The sequence below is a fragment of the Neodiprion fabricii genome, chromosome 3 (assembly GCF_021155785.1).
Source record: "Neodiprion fabricii isolate iyNeoFabr1 chromosome 3, iyNeoFabr1.1, whole genome shotgun sequence".
NCBI classification, from domain to species: Eukaryota; Metazoa; Arthropoda; class Insecta; order Hymenoptera; family Diprionidae; genus Neodiprion; species Neodiprion fabricii.
Genome location: NC_060241.1, coordinates 5,331,182 through 5,348,234, shown reverse-complemented (window position 1 = coordinate 5,348,234; position 17,053 = coordinate 5,331,182). Strand labels below are relative to the sequence as shown.

Here is a 17,053-nt window from a genome sequence, read left to right as displayed (position 1 = left end):
TTACGCGTCACGTATACGTGAATTACACGCGTGTGTGCGACTTACGCGTATTCAAAATTTCATGCACATCTGCTTCGCATATTGTTGTTATTATTGTACGATGTTATACGCGTAGGAACGAAGCCGTCCGTCCCGTTCACGTCGGAGAGGATATTTGTCTTGCCGTATCCATTCACCGGATCGCACGATCCTCGCGTGCAACGTCGTCATATTGCGGGGTATTTTGAGAAAACCGGTACGAAACGGAGGCGATGCGGTCTTGTTAAATTAATTGTCACTCTGCGTTGAGTTTTATCGCTCGTTTTCTTGTTCTTGGCTTCGAATATCGTTGCGCTCGTAGAAAGGTAATGTATACATGCCGGAAAAACAGTTTGAACAGGCGATAATTTTTCACTGAAATGTCGGAACTTGATAGTCGAATGAAAAGATATTGAATGAAAATTTGGGAAAAAAAAACAAACAAAAAAAAAAAATCTGAACATTGTGAAATTTGTAAAAGAAAATTTTCCTCACATCGATATGGGAAAACTGGAAAAAACCTAAGCGTTTGTTTAGAAAAATTAATAAGACGATCGGTCCAGATCGATTTATTACTGGGAGAACCGGAAGTTCAAAGGAATGTTATCATTGTAAAATATTGTAAGTTTCAATTTTTCTTTTTATCGCAAGAGTTTGTCGGACGGACCGATCGACCGAGATTTTTCAAAAAATCTATTTATCGGATTCCAGAGTTACGGAAACGCGAAGATTCGTTGAAATTAGAGAAAAGTGATTTTCCACCGAAACTAATACCTTTCTTACACAAACCAAACACGATGCCAAGTAAAAACGGAAACATCTCTTGTACAAGTATCTTGAAAAATCGATCTGTAACGATCCTACGATCATTTCGTTCGTTGGTAATTCTTTGAACAGTGACGAAGAAAGTTCCCGCAAAACTATTGAATACAAAATTTACCATCATTTCGCTACCGTATATTGTAAAAATTCGTATTCGGAGATGAAAAAAAAAAAAAACAAAATGAAATCATTCGGTGGTTCGATTAATTCTATAAAAATTAAAAATCCCAATGAATTTTCAAAGTTTATCTTCAGACCCAAGCACAGATCGATCGTAGATCGAATTTTCAGAATCGGGAAGTAAATCAACCCTCTCATTTTCCTTCCTCCTCTGTTTCCAGGTGTGACGTTCAAGGCGCACAGATTGATCCTGGCAGCATGTAGCAAGCATTTTCAAGAGTTGTTCGAGGGGATGCCACCCTCGCCTGCGGGCTTGATCGTCATCCTCGACGGTACCAGCGCCCACAACATGACTGCACTGCTCGAGTTCATGTACAGGGGCGAGGTACACGTCTCTCAGGAATCCCTCAGCTCCTTTCTCAAGGCTGCCGAGTGTCTCCAAGTACGTTACTTCCTAATTTCACATCGCCTTGCGCTCAACGTTTGCATCAAAATTTTCTCCCAAAGAAATCGAGCTTTCCAAAAAATGAAAAAAATTTAAATTAAAAAAAAAAAAAAAAACATTCATCGCAAGGAACGTATTATCATTTGCAAAATGTATTCTCTCTCACCCGCGCCATGCTTCAAAATCGAGGGAATAATTTCAACGATATCCGAAGACAGAGACAATATTTCACAAGGTTTTCTCTTTCGGTTGTGAAAATTTTACCGAAAAATGGCGGTGGGTATTAATTTGTAAACTCGTTCGTTAAGGTCGTGAAAACTTGAAACGACGTCGAGCTTCCAAAACATGAGTAATTTCTAATTTGTTGCGATTCATTGATTTTCAAACGTAATCCGATATTTCGTCGACGATGGCATTAAGCATTAAGGTAAAGAATTCGAATCTTTCGTGTCGAATTTCAAACTTTGTAACGAAAGCGGTAAATAATTTTCTTTCTCCGAGTGAGATTTATTTTTGACCACACCACCACACACATATATGTACACGAGGATGTTTATTTTAAAATTTTTCCCTTCTCTTTCTTCTTTCGTCATTCTCTCTCTCTCTCTCTCTCTCTCGTTTTTCGATTTCCCTCAAGCCCCATCCCGGCAGGTTTTCAAAGCGGTAAACACGTGTTACCCTCCGGTGGTTTGTCATCCCTCAGGTAAAGGGTCTCTCGATAGAGCACGAGAAATTGGCGGTGGCTCAAAGGCACGCGGCGGAAGGCAACGGCTCGTCGGACGGCAACGGCGGGATCGGGGGCGGCGGAAGTGGGGCGGGGGCCGGAAATACGGGAATCGGCGCTGCAGGCAGCGTCAGAAAGAAGTCCCCGACCCCCGTGCCTGCCCCCTCAAATGCAACAAACTACTCCGTGCCCACTTCACACGCCACGACCCAGCACTACTACGACAGTCCGAGGAAGAGGCTCATGAGGTTCGAATAAAAAATAAGTAAATAAATAAATAAATAAAAATCCAAGATTCAAAATCAGTGCTGTGCGATCGATCGATACGCGATTTCGATCGAGAGTTTTTCTCATTTGTCGATTCATCGATGGTCACGATTCGTGTACCGATTGAAATGAAGAATTGTTATTAGGTCAACTTCGATTGATCGATGAATCGTTGAAACGATGAAACGATCGATTGAAACCGTCGATTGGTGGATTTGTCGGAAAAACGATTACCCGAAATCGTCGATCGATCGATTAGTCGGAAAAACCAAATAATCGATTAATCGCAATGCGCTGTTCGAAACCTAAATTCAAACCTCAGGATTCGCTGTGATTTTTGTTCGAAAAATTTGTTCAGATTTTTGTGCCGATGAACAAATCTCTTTCAAATTCATTATAATCCACAAATTTGTATTCACGAGGGTTTCAGATGGTTTATATATATATATGTATATGTATATATATTTTTTTTTTTTTCTCATTTTTTGGTACAGCGAAATTTCCGAATTTAACGGTGTATCGTCTTTATTTTTCCCGTCGAAAATTTCAAGTTATCGATCGTTCGAAAATCATTCAATTATTTGAATTTAGATTTTGAAATATTGTAGAAGAAGCATTTTTTACCGAACAAAACAAGAGAAATACTTCAATAACGTCACTTCTTATTCTTCTTCTCTTGAAGTTCTCACGAAATGAATTCGAAAAAATATATCTCAGTGGCTTGCGATTAGCCGTGACTAAGGGTGTTAAAACTACACGGTCAAACGTATATACAACCCTGCGACGAAAATTCAAATTCAATTCGAAAACGCGTCGTGGGACCAAAAAATTGGAAGTAAAAAAAAAAAAAGATGTCAAAGCAACGGTAAAATTTGCAGCGAATACGAATCTCTCCTAAATCTATCGCCTTCGTAAAATTCACCACCCTCGGCCCCCTTTTTTAAAAAAAAAACCGACCCCCGTCAAGGTCTCCGAGCGACGCCGACGCTTTGGGAAGAGCGAGCGTGCTTCGTGACGGAGCGGCGTTTCGTCCGGCGTCGGCGCCTCACCCTCTACTCCTGGACAGCAACCTGCATTCGCATTTTCCCCACCCGACGGACCAGCCGTCGCATCCCCACACAGCGCCCCACACGCCGACGGAACTTGAACGAGAATTGGAACGCGACAGATCGGAGGAGAGAGGGAACGGTGAGCACAGAGACAACGGTGCCGAAGGTGCGTCTTCACACCCTCCAAACCCGCCACCGCCACCCCCTGAAACCCCGTAAATTCTCTTCAATTTCCGGCTAATTGAAAAAGAAATTCGAAATTTTTAACGGGCTGGTTTTTTTTTTTTTTTATTTTTTTTTTTTAATATTTTGTCCTGTTTCATTGTTTTTTTTTTTTTTTACCGATCTTTCGAATCTAGGAACGCGAGATGTTTACGAAGGGGTCGAAGTTCCGGATTATTTGGCGACGGTGAAACTTGGAAGTAACAAGTAAATCAAACTTTGATGAAACGACAGAGTTTCGACCGGTCGAAAAATCGAATTATTCGAAAGTTCAAGTTTCGATAGAGTGAAATTTTTCTCAAAATTTTGATTTCCTTGCCTCAAGTTTCGCCGCGAAACGAGAAAACAAACAAAAAAATTGTAAATTCGGCGTTTTCGGAACGTTTTAAATTTGAAATTTCAACCCCGCCCCTTATCAAGTTGTTCGAGAGGCTTGATCCTAGATTTAAACAGTCTACGTTGTATTAGCGCAATTTTCACGCAAATCGGTTAACTCGATCTTGATTTTATCGATAGCAAAAAATTCGAATATACATATTTCTACTTTGTTTCCTCGTTTCTCCGTCATTCGAAAATACGCCAAAAACTAACGCGATAAAAATACGCCCCAACAATTATCAAGTTTAATTTCTGCAGCCGCCTCGCCCCCAGAGTGTTTATTATTATTGTTATTCTTGTCGTTGTCGTTGTTGTTTCTTTTTTTTTTTTCTCTCTTCGTTTTGTTTTATTTAATTTTTTTTTTTTTACCTCAACTCACCACCCCCGCAACCCGCTAAAAAACATATTCTCGCGCAGACCTTCGGATAAAACAGGAACCAGGTCTATTAACGGACAGAGAAAGGGCCGAAAGGTTAGCCGAGCGTTCATCCGGCGAGTCTTACGGCGGCAGAGGCGGAGGCGGCGAATCAGCCGCGTATGGCACTCAGGGTGATCATCTAGGGCAGCATCAGGGCTGCGGAAATCTGGCACCCATACCTCCGCCACACCCTCCAACCCCCGACCTCAGCCCAGCGCCCGCAACGCCCGCCACGTGGAATTCAAAAATCAACAAGGCAGGAACCGTGACGACGCCGGATGGTGAGTCAATTTTACATTTGTTGTGAAAAAAACATTTTATTCCCAATTTTTCAACGACGGAAATATCGACTTCATTTATTTCCACCTATACGATTCGTATTGTTACCAATCGTTCATCTACAGCTCGAAAGTATGTTTCAGTGAAATTCGAGGTTCAAAAATCTGGCCTCGTTATCCGAATTTGGAAAAAAAAAACATTAAAAAAAAAAAAAAAATAGTTTTGCAGGTTTTTAACTGACGTCAAATTTTTTTTTTTCTTCACCTTGGTCGACGAATATGACCGTTTTGGGTAGAAAAAAAGAAAAAAAGCGAACGTTAGTTTCGCAACTGTAATCGAAAAATCAAGCGTATCGTCTGTTTCTTTTTCCTTTTTTTTTTTTTCTGTACGAACGTATACGATTAATATTCCGATTCGGATAAAAATTATGGCTATTCTTGAACAGCGGAAATTTCGACTACATTTATTTGCAGCTCCCCGATTCGTTTTATCACCAATTGTTCGTCTGAAGCTCGAAAGTATGTTTTAGTCAAATTCGAGGTTGAAGTCTAGCCTCATTATCCGAATTTAAAATAGAAATTGATCTTGCAGGTTTTTAACCGATTTCAATTTTTTTTTTTTTCTACCTTGATCAAAAAATATGATTGTTTTGGGTAAAAAAAAAAAATTAACGCTAGCTTAGCAACTGTCAGAAAATCAGAAAATCAAGTGTATCGTTTCGTCTTCCTTCTCTTCCGTATGAACGTCGGATTAATATTCCGATTTAGATAAAAATGCTTGAACACAATAATAATAATAATAATAAAAACTGTTGTGAAAATTAATTTTGAACAGATTTTAAAGAAAAAACAAAACGGTAAAAAGAAATTATCGTAAGTTTCGTACGTTATGATATAATAAATATATAACGCTGCTTGGATAATGAAATAATAAAAATGGTTCGATACCGAAATTGTGTATCACGTAGACCCGTATGACAAATTTTAGTGTGCGTACGACGAAGCGTACGTGCAGCGATAAGGAAAAATTCATCGCTTATCGTGTTTTGTTCGGATATTACACAAACCGCGGTAACGTAAACATTCTGCACACGTGCAAATACGCATCTTGTACATGTATATGTATATATACATATGTATGTGTATAATATTGTACATATAAGACGCTTGAATGTGCGAATATACGTGTAATAGATGCGTGCGACGTGTTTGCGGACGGATTAATTGTCACAGTCGTGCGTAAAAAATTGTATCGTAATTTAATAGATGTAATAATGAAAGTTTGTGACAAAAAGAAAAAGAAAAAAAAACGCATTTGTGAATATCAAGGTATCGATCTCGTTTTAAAATAACGATGCGCGATGGGGGGGGAAACGATTTTATTTATTCGAGAATGAAAAACACGTGTCGTATACTGAGAAAAATTTCATTTGTTACAGTAACTAGAAAAATTGAGTAAAACAGGTATCGTTAAAAAAGACTGTTTGAATATCGTTGGAAATACGAAAAACGAGGCACGCCTAAACATTTTGCGCTATCGTCGATCATTTTTTGGTTATTGCAACGCAAAATCAGATTCCGAAGTTTACTCTACGTTTTTAGTTCAACAAAGCTTTAACGTAAATTTATTCTTGCACAGGCATTAAATTTCCGTGACAATTGCGAGAAAATCTAGTAACAGCGATCGTAATGAGAAAGAATAAAAATTTCACTCAGGTATATACTATAACGTGCCGAATGCACTATTGGGTTTATAATCATATGTCACACGTCGCTGTCGTATCTGTATCATTCAATCATAGATAAATTGATGATGTATTCGTACATGAATATACAATACATGTATATACATACAGTTGTGTGAAATTTTCACTTATGACTTGCGCGCTCTAAAAATGTAAACACATACGTGTAATGATTACATGGAATGCGGCGAATTCCGTTATCGCCATTTTATAATCCTCGCGGAGAGCGGATAGTATTTATTTATACATACATATATACATATAAATATATATCACTCGTAGGAGTGAAAATATTAATAATTTAACGGAAAATGCATGTTGGTATTGTTCACGTGGTAGGTTTATTATTGAAAATATGAATACGGGACATTCCACGTGAAATTTGTAACCCGTGTACCGCGTCCCCTTAAATTTGGATAATTTTTTTTTCAGTACGATGCTTGCAACCGACCCCAAAAGGGTGTCGGAATTTTTTTCAAATATATCATATTATTGTGAAGTACATGGGTTATAAATTTGACGTGAATGCCCCATATGTTACAATATATGGTATCTTATTTCTTTGAAATTGTTGTATTATCGCCTCGTCGTTGAGTCTGTGGGGAAAAGAAAAAAAGAAAAAAAAATAAAAAATATGAAAAACCAGGATTTTTGGGAATTAGGAATAGAGTCGAAGGTAATTCTATAGATCGAGTGACGTATTTTCATGGCTATGACGTTGGTGTAATAAAACTAACTTTTACCCACGGCTTCGCTCCCGTGGTTCTAAGGAAAAACAAGAGGTTTTAAACTGGCCATTAGCCAGCCCTCGAACTTCCCGTTCTCACACCGCAGCGGTTTCCAAGTTTATAGTGAATAAAAAAAGAACGATACCGAATTCGAATTTTATTTCGAACCACTGTAACGGATCCACCATTGAAAATTTTGGACTCGTTATCGTTCGGTGACCCAAAAAACCTCCGCCTACCAATTTCTAGGAAAATCGGAATGTTTTTACATTTTTTGAATGCGCCAAATTTAAATTTTCCAAATCTGACCTTGGATTCGTGGTTGGTGATTTAAAAAACCTCCCGGTACTAATTTTCGTTATAATCCATTCATCCATTCTCGAGATATCATCGTTTATATTTGATGTTTTTTTTTTTTTTTTTTTGGGTGATTTCTTATTGCAATAATTGAAAAATTGTCGAATCGATCAAAGCAAAAATCTGATCAGTTTTAGGTTTGAAGAAGCCGCGTCGATTGAGACCAAAATCATTGAAATCCGATAAATCGTATTCTCGATATTCACACACACGCACGTGATTTTCAAAATTTCAAAATGCGGAGTTGTAGTAAAAACTGATCGTATCATTTTCGGTGCGATTACGATAACTTTCATTTTTCTCTTTGAAAAGCAGAAAAATGAGAAGTTAATACCGTATTCTTTGTCAATAAAACACCAATCCTGGTCACGGTACGGTGCAATAATAAATCAGTATGCTTTTACGTGCGACAAAAAGTATCCCACTTTTTTTCTTTTTTTTTCTCACACCAAGGCTCGAGATACTTTCTTATAAAATCTCATGAAAATCCGTCGCGCCGTTTTAGACACAGAATTACGCTCCAGATTCATCCCGCGGGGACCGCGAATTTTTTTTTCTACTGTAAAAAGTAGTTGGTAGATAAAAAAATTACGTCGATCGGTCGCTCCGTTGCTGCGTGAAGAAATGTACAGTGGAACAAACGCATTTTCGCATTTATAATATTACTTAGGAACGTCGAAATGTTGTTAATATCATGTATATATATATATGCATAATACAATATAAATATGTACAATATACATACATAGATTGTATAAAATTCTTGAATTCGTCACATGCCAACCACCGTCATCGCGCGTGCATAAACGTCCACCTAGACTTTGTAAAATACGGCGGGTACGTGTGTGGGAATCGGTTGAAAAAAAAACCAAAAAAAGAAAAAACCAAAAAAAAAAAATCTAATACAATCCAGAAGCGGTTAGAAGTAAGTAAAAAAGTTGACTTCAGGGACGCGAGTATTAGGAGTTCGTTGAACCTGATAAACGCACGTGCGATTGGGTTCAATGTCAAAAATGTGCATATGGTAGTGTTATATATAGTATAGTATAAACCCCACCCTCCACCACCACCACCACCACCACACACATCTTGACGTCTTCTCTTTGCTGTTCCGCGAGTTCAATAATCAAACGCACAACGAGAAAACCAGTCCCACACCCAACGCGCACACACACACACACACGTGGGAATAAAGTTTAATACAAACGAGGATCAAATCGCCTATCGCGTATCGTATTTGCACGCATGTGTAATAACTAAATATTCGCACAAACACGCGAATACAGTTAGGCAAAAATTAATACACGTGTGTATATATATATAAATATATATATATATGTATATATATTATATGTATTCGTCCGCGAGGTCGTGTGAACCGTAGTTTACAATATGCATGTGCCTTGTCTCTGTCTATGCTGTGTTCGCGCGCGTGCATATCTACACACACACACATGTAAGACACGATATTACATACTACCAACGCAAACGTCAAAGACTCACGTCGCAGCAAATTCTTGAACTCGTTCAGCGGTTCGCGACGACGTTGTACGATTTTTTAACATGTATATATATATATGTACACACAGACATTGTATTATGTACGTAAATTGATAAGGAGACACCTGTCGTTCGATATGTTTAATACATTTAATTATATATGTATATTTAGCGCGTCAAGCCTCATTTTCGACTTTTTTATCAAAGGGGGGAGGGATTTTTACAAGTACAGGGATGTATATGTATAAAAGGGTCAAGTGTTGAATACCTGACACCTGGATGGATGTATTATATACAGAAGGTGAAGGGTCAATTCTTCATAGGTTTAATGCGCTACATTATATGCAGGGTAAAGGGTTAAATCATCAATCCGGATAGATTCGGACAAGTTCGGATAACTTCGGCTAAGTTCGGTTATATTCGGGTATTTCCGAATAGATTCGGGCAAGTTCGGTTAACTTCGGCCAAATTCGGGTCAGGTTAGGTTAGGTTAGGTTAGGTTAGGTTCGGATATTTCCGGATAGATTCGATCAAGTTCCGCTAAATTCGGTTTAGGTTAGGTTAGGTTAGGTTAGGTTCGGGTATCTTCGGATAGATTCGGGTAAGTTCGGTAAGGTTCGGGATTCTTGACACGGCAGTGGCGGCGATATCCTTGTATAATATATGTATAACGATTATATTAGATCGTACAAACACATGTGTATCTGTATCATATTACGGTTGCGTGCGGAAAAAATTTTTTTTCCGACATATCTACCATATCTGCAGTAGTGTAGACGTGTGGTGAACGTATGTTTACGTGTATACGGTGTTGTTATACGTGTAGCTTATCATTCCGATGTGTCATTGCCGCCTCACGTTATATTTTACACGTGTATCTATCCGGGTGCATATATGTATGTATGTGTGTATGTATGTATGTATGCACGTATGTATGTATTCGTGCACGGACGTGTATAACGTTTATCGAAATTCTGATTTTCGCGCGCGTTTTATGAGCGGCAAAGAACGAAACGATTCTCATTACGATTTTAAGAATATTTCCTTGTTCCTTTTTCTTTTTTTCTTATTATTTTTTTTTTTTATCTCGTTTTTCTCCTCGTCGTCATCTCGCACGTTCGAATCAATTAGCTGTAATTCTTACCGGCGGGGGGAGGAAACCCGAATCGTCGAAGAAGGTTTAACCGAGTTCAAGCAACGTTATTTTTTTCATCGCTGTTATCATTACAGATCACGTAATATTTCATACCGAATTCCGGGTAATCGTGCGAATGTTTGCAATTACAGATGTTGATAGTGAGTCGGATTTCACGGGGGGAAAAAAAAAAAAAAAAAAAAAATTACGAAATCAACCGGCTACTTATTACAGATAATTAAACGATGTTTACGAGTTTCCCTGTCGAGAGAAAAAAGAACAGACGAAAATAAAAGAAAAGTAATAAAAATTCTACATCACCCATACGCGAACAATCGCGATACGCATACGTTTATATCTACCTATCTATTTACACGAAATACACGATGAGCGACGTAATCGCGGATACGCGTAAAATGTTTTATTCTTTTTCTTATTCATTCTCTTGTTTCCTTTTTTTACTCTCGCGCATTCTGTATCGCAACGTAGTATCGCTTACACGTTGTGTAAAACTCGTATGTGTGCGTAATATGTGTTTACATTAAACGCGCGCGTGTGTGCGTGCGTATATAAGGCGCGTTTGCAATACACGCGATTATGTAGCACGCTGTCAAAAGTCTGTTGATAAAATATTTCGCAGCGTACTCTTGACTTGCGTATATGCCGTGTTAAAGTTGCTCGATCGAATTTTTGCGACACACATATTTTAAAACATTGCACACACGTGTCAAACTGCGTTTCGTACTTTATACCTCTCTCTCTCTCTCTCACTCTCTCACTCTCGCTTTCCGTCTCATTATCACACGCGGGCGAATTTTCACTCGCCTATTATATATATATATTGAAATTACTTTTGAATACAATTTCAATGTCGAGTAACTCTTAAAGGAGTGAATTTCATGAAAAATGTTAAGAGACCTTTTTTGTAGAGCATCAAATTTCCCACAAAAATAATGGTTTGATCTATGAAAATGAAAATATTGATTTTTCCGGTAATTACAAAAATCAAAAATTCAAACAATAATTTGAAAGAACAAATCAACGTTTAAGGCACGATTACAAGGAAACGGCTCGATCTACGTCAATTTAGTAAGAGAGCTTTTTTGTAGGAAATTTAATTTCCTTCAAAAATATGGATTGATAAAATTTTTCAGATTCATAATTGACGGATTTTGGGTAAAAAAATGCGGTAACTGTTAAAAAATCAATAGCTGTAACGATACACCCCTTACTATTAATATTAAGGGCTCAAACTGTCAGGATAATTTTTATTTGTCGTCATGAACAAAGTTTTTACAGTACCATTAAAAGAAAAAAAATCTTGGTTTTTTTTTGCCCCAGTCTAATATATACGTTTGGAAATAAGAAATTTTTCTTTTTATCTGTTTTTCTTTTCCTTGGAAACGTGCTGAAAAGTTTCATTTAGGTAAGAGAATACGTCTTTTGAAAATTTGAGATATTAATATTGATATCAAGAGGCTGCAAATCGCACCTTTCTATTTTCCTCAAGTGAAAACACGTGAAAAATTCGATTTATTCAAAATTTGACGACCTGTGCCTGCTAAGGTGTCGTTGGTTCGGCATTTCGGACGGAAGATGTTATTTTGATGCGCAAAAATTAGTACGGAAAGTAATAATTTGCAAATTTTTTCACCACGGCAAGTTTGTCGATGGTGAAAGAAAAATATTCTGTGAAAAGATGAGCGTTTTACGTTATGTGGAAAATCGCGCCAAGTTGATTTTGATTTATATACATATAAGTAATATTTGCGCTGATAAGAACATTTGTGAATATATATATATATATATATATATATACATATCGTAGTCTTGAGTGTAATCTTTTACGTTGATAGTGGCATACATTGTATGTATCTTGAATTTAACTTGCAGCCTGCACGATACTCCGAATCGAGGCATCTTATCGGTTACCGTAATAATTATCATTGATAATTCTGGCGCCCTCAGTTAGTCGATTAAAACTTACCGGATTATGACTATTATATTCTAAAGCTTAGACGACCTTGCTTTGACGAAATTTTTTGTCGTTATAACGGGTGGATAAAATGTTCAGTTACTATTTTTCACTATTTTTAAGACAATTTTATAAAGTTTTTCGATTTTCGTGTTCTGAATATTCATCGTTGGTTGAAAATCTAGAAAACGAGGAGTTTTTCTTTTTGTTTTTTTTTTTTTTTAAACAGGTTGTGAGAGATCAAGATGAGGTGAGAATTAACGGAGATTTAGAATAATCTTCTTGTTTCTTTTTCTTCAATCCAGTTGAAATTTTCCGCTTTATTTGAAGTCTCGAAAATTGAGCGTTCTACAAACATGTTCATTTGAAATATTGAAAAAGCTCGTATTTGTGACGAATTTCACTTTTCAACGAGCTTTAATGTCAAAGCAGAAGGTCTTGAGGACTTTAACAAAAGAAAAAAAAAAAAAAAAAAAACTCCAGACGTGGCTCGATACTGAAGTTTGAAATTCCGAGCTTTCGTCGAAATCTTTAGTAAATTTCGTTTGTGAGTTCTGCGGCAAGTAAAAAAAAAAAAAAACGTTTTTGCCATCAATCCGTCATTATAACTCTTGAATATTCGGTGTTTGTAGGTCTGAAGAAAAGCTCGATATTTTCGTCTCAATTTCTGAGATCCGTTACGAATTTTTTTTTTTTTTTCTTCTTTTCCCACCAAGTCTCCGGACCATTTCGTACTCTAGTTATATAATATATAACCGATCGAAAAAAACGTTCGTAACGAATTTTTAGTAAAATTCATAATTTTTCAACGTCTTTCAATCGAAGAACCAAACTTGATGGAGTCTTTGAAAAAAAAAAAAAAAAACCTTGTTCAACCAGATAAAAGCTCAAGCAAGTCCTGACGCTTTGTTTGGAAACTTGGAAAAGTTTCATTTCGGTGTCACAGGTTTCGAAGAAAAAAAAAACAGTCCGAAAATGATTATCGCGATAACTTAATAATTCTCTCAGGAAAATTTTTTCCTCTCAATCCGTGATAACAGTCCAGGAAACCTACGTTCTGCGAGTGTAAATTTCCAAGCGTATCTGTTATTGTTTCACCAAACCGAACTTCCGGGAAACTATCGTATGATTTTGCGCATAAAGTACAAGTAAACAAAAAAAAAAAAAAAAACGGTGTGGCTGCGCTTAGTTATAAGTGTGGTAAACCAGTTTATCCCAGTTTTTCCTACCAAAGTGATAGTATTATCGTACCTGCAATACTTATACATTATACAGGGTGGGTCAAAAAACGGGACCGATTTGAAAACGTGAATAAAATCCGAACGCCTTGACCGATTTTCCAAAACGTAGACGAAACGAAATTTCAATCTCCCATCGACTTGTTAAAAACCTGCGCTTGTTCGAGAGCTTTTATCTCAACAACGATTAATAATTTTCTAGATTTTCAAACGTGAAATAAAAGATTCGTTCTTCCATTTTTGTGAAAAAAAAAAAAAAAATAATAGTAATAATAACAAATCGGCTGAAGCGTTTGGATTTTATTCGCGTTTCAAATCGGTCCCGGTTTTTTTTTTTTTTTTTTTCTTCTTCCCCCTCCCCCCGCGTATTTACGCCATCTTCGAAAATCCGAACATTACAGATATTATACGGAACACAGAATTTTGATTCTAATATCGTGTCGATAAAACAAAAAAAAAATAAACAAGCAAACGAAAAACGAAAGTCCGACTCGAAGAAAGAGGAAGAAGAAAAAAAAAAAGAAAATTCGCAAAATTCGTCAAGTGGAATTCGAAAGCGATAAATGTTCTACGCTCGGAAAATAAATATAAAAATATAATTCTTCTTGCGAGCTGTGAAGAAGAAAAAAAAAAAAAAAAAAGGAAACAACGTTTCATCGAACCAACCGGTAGGGGAATAAAAAAAAAAAAAAATCCGACGCATTTTCGGCACCGAAACGCGCCCGACTTGATACACACGAAACAGAGTCGAGGGCATCGGATCGCGGCGTTAGATTCCACATGTTCGTTGTTATGCCGACGTCTATAACTATATATAACTATATATATATATATATATATATGTATATATATGCCTCTGCGCGTGTGCGCGCGCGTAACTTTTTACAACTATACATGTACAGTTTTTTTTTTTTTTTCTTTTTTTCCCATCCGTTCGGTTACAAAATGCAACGCGAGTTGCATCACCGTCGGCAGTTGCACGTGGAGTCTGTCCGGTGTTGCAACTCCTGATCTGCTGCCACTTCTTCTTCTTCTTCTTCTTCTTCTTCTTCTTCTTCTCGTGCTTATTCTTATTATTCTTTCTTTATCTATCCACCCCCCCCCCCCCCCCCCCACCTCCCTCTGTCTCCGTCTTTATTTCTCTTCGGTTCTTTATATACCGGGATACGCGTACACTTGCACAAAAAACCATTCACGGAGAAGGAGTAGTTTCTCATGGAGACTGTTGGGAACGAGAAGAAGAGAAGGTGAAACAAAAAAAAAAAAAAACAAAAAACGATAAATAAAAAAAGACTCGTCGGGAATAAGCGTTGATCTTACGTCGCGAAAGTTTCGATTCGGCACGTAATTGATAAATAATAATTAAAGAGTAGAAGGAAAAAACGGCTCTACGTTACCTTGTTTTCCTTTTTTTTTTTTTTTGTTTTTTTTTCCATTCTTCAAAAAAAAGCAAAGAATCCAAAAATCTCCTCGCGAAACAATATTAGCCTTGGTACGCGAATACATCGCAAACCGTGAAAAATACTCGGTTGAGAGAAAACTTGTTCCCGTTACGAAAGTATTGTCCTGAATTTGATGAAAAATCTTTTCGCGCGAAGAGCAAAAATTCATGACGAACGAATCGATTAGCGGTAACTTGATTGTCGGTTGATTGTAGAAAACAAAATTTGACCATTCGTTTCGATCACGTGAAAACGTTTGAAGTAAAAGAAGGAGAAGAGGAAAAAAAAAAAAAAAACATCGACGCAAGAGCTACTCGATTATACAATTCCTGAATTTAAACTCTTTCTGCATCGGTGAAAATTTTTTATTTTTACTTCCTTGCAGAATTTCAACTCCTAATGAGATTAACCGTAACTGGGATAAAAGAAAACAAGAAAAAAAAAAAAAAAAATGAGAAAATTTCTGTGACCAAAGAAAATGAAACGAGAATATCGACGTTTTTCAAACAATCAATTTTCGCAAGCGTCGAAAATTAATCTTTGGCTAATTATCAAGGTCGTTCGTAAAATGCTTCTCGGTTTCGTCGTTAAATTTGTTAATTAATCTTGCTTTTCTACCGAGTATCGTAATTATATTTTCACAGGCAAGTACGTTGTTTTTTATTTATTTTTATTTTTTTTTTTTCTTTTCTTTGCGTTCGTGTTGTCAGCCATAGAATATATCGATGGTAATTTAGGCCAAGTTCGCGTTCAATCTGCTGCTGCTGCTGCTGCTTTCTAACGACGTCCCTGCATCACGGCACGAATTGACGCGGTTATTTCGTTACGTTTCCTTGCGTCTTGCGTTCTAACTATATAAAATAAAAGTGGGGGCGGCCATCGGGGCCGAACGCTGTTGCAACACGTAATATTGCCCTCGAGAGCCCGGCGTGTAACAAAAGGAAGAAAGAATGCGACGAAGACGAACAAAGAAGAATTTATTGTCGCTTTTTCCTTTTTTTTTTTCTCTCTTTTTTTCTTCCAGATATTTTACAAATCGGAGTAAAAATGTTTCATCTTCGAATCGGCACCGAGAGAAATTTTTAGTTCCGGTCACCGCTCGGTTCTTAAATATTTTCCTTTTTTACCATAATCGTATTTTCAAAAAAAAAAAAAAAAAAAAAAAAAAAAAAAAAAAAAAAAAAAAAAAAAAACAGAAAAACACTCGATTTCTGAAACACGTCCAAAACGTTTCAAAATCGCACAAAAAGTGTCTCTTTACTCGAATAAAGATACTTTGAATCCATACTATCATTTCGTGAAAACGCACGTGACAAAATCTATCCAATTTTCCTATCATCTCTGAAAACCACCACAGAAACGGGTAAGTTTGAAATAGTGAAAGAGTAAAATTGTGATTTCACGCACCTTCTGCATACCTCGCTGTAAATCGATACGCTATAATATACACGTAAATACACCGTTGCGCGTTAATAAGCGGAGTATATATATGTATATATATATATAAGGTATGTGCATATAATGCCAGGCACATAGCGTGCGTGCCTGCAGACTTTCTCTGAACTTTCGGGCCCCAGGTTCACACGATCTTGAATCTAAGAATCTCGCTCCCCCCGGGCCCTGTCTCTCCTCTCCTCTCCTCTCCTCTCGAGTCTTTCCTCCCACCTGCAGCACCCCCGCTCTGTACGAGATGTGTAACCCCGTTCCTTATACCGAGCTCTTCGTACCCGTGAAAAGGATCTCGCGCGTCATATGCAGCGTAGGTACGCGTATTATAATACACACACACATACATATATACATATATACCGTTCTCTGACAAGACAATCGCACGATGCTTTATATATCAATGCCTCATGCCTCCACATGCATATGAAATCAGATACGACTTGGATGCATTATATATATATATATGTATATATATATAATAATAATATATATAAAATAATGAAATGACATGTATATATATATAATTATATATATATACAGGCTTCTTTCCTAGCGAATTTTTACACTTTTCTGCCTTTTCCTTGTTCTTTCGGTAGTTTTTTACGGTAGATTTTTTTTTTTTTTTTTTCATCCGTCTTCCGACAGAAATGTGTTCCTTCCGCCCCCCCCCCCCCCGCCCCCCTTTTTTTTTTATCGTTTTTGTTTTCTTTTTTTCCGGGCAATTTCGCCACGATTTTCAAACG

At 37.2% G+C, this 17,053-nt stretch overlaps 1 protein-coding gene across 1 annotated transcript in view; it reads left to right on the top strand.

Annotated features, from left to right (window-relative positions):
- The window catches only part of LOC124178406 (zinc finger protein chinmo), an 88,819-nt gene that overhangs the window by 48,805 nt on the left and 22,961 nt on the right, over positions 1–17,053 (top strand). The window contains exons 3-6 of the mRNA XM_046561695.1: positions 1,182–1,402; positions 2,109–2,377; positions 3,364–3,611; positions 4,463–4,744. Of these exons, the coding sequence (XP_046417651.1) occupies positions 1,182–1,402; positions 2,109–2,377; positions 3,364–3,611; positions 4,463–4,744 (1,020 nt within the window). The remainder of the gene's footprint in view (positions 1–1,181; positions 1,403–2,108; positions 2,378–3,363; positions 3,612–4,462; positions 4,745–17,053) is intronic.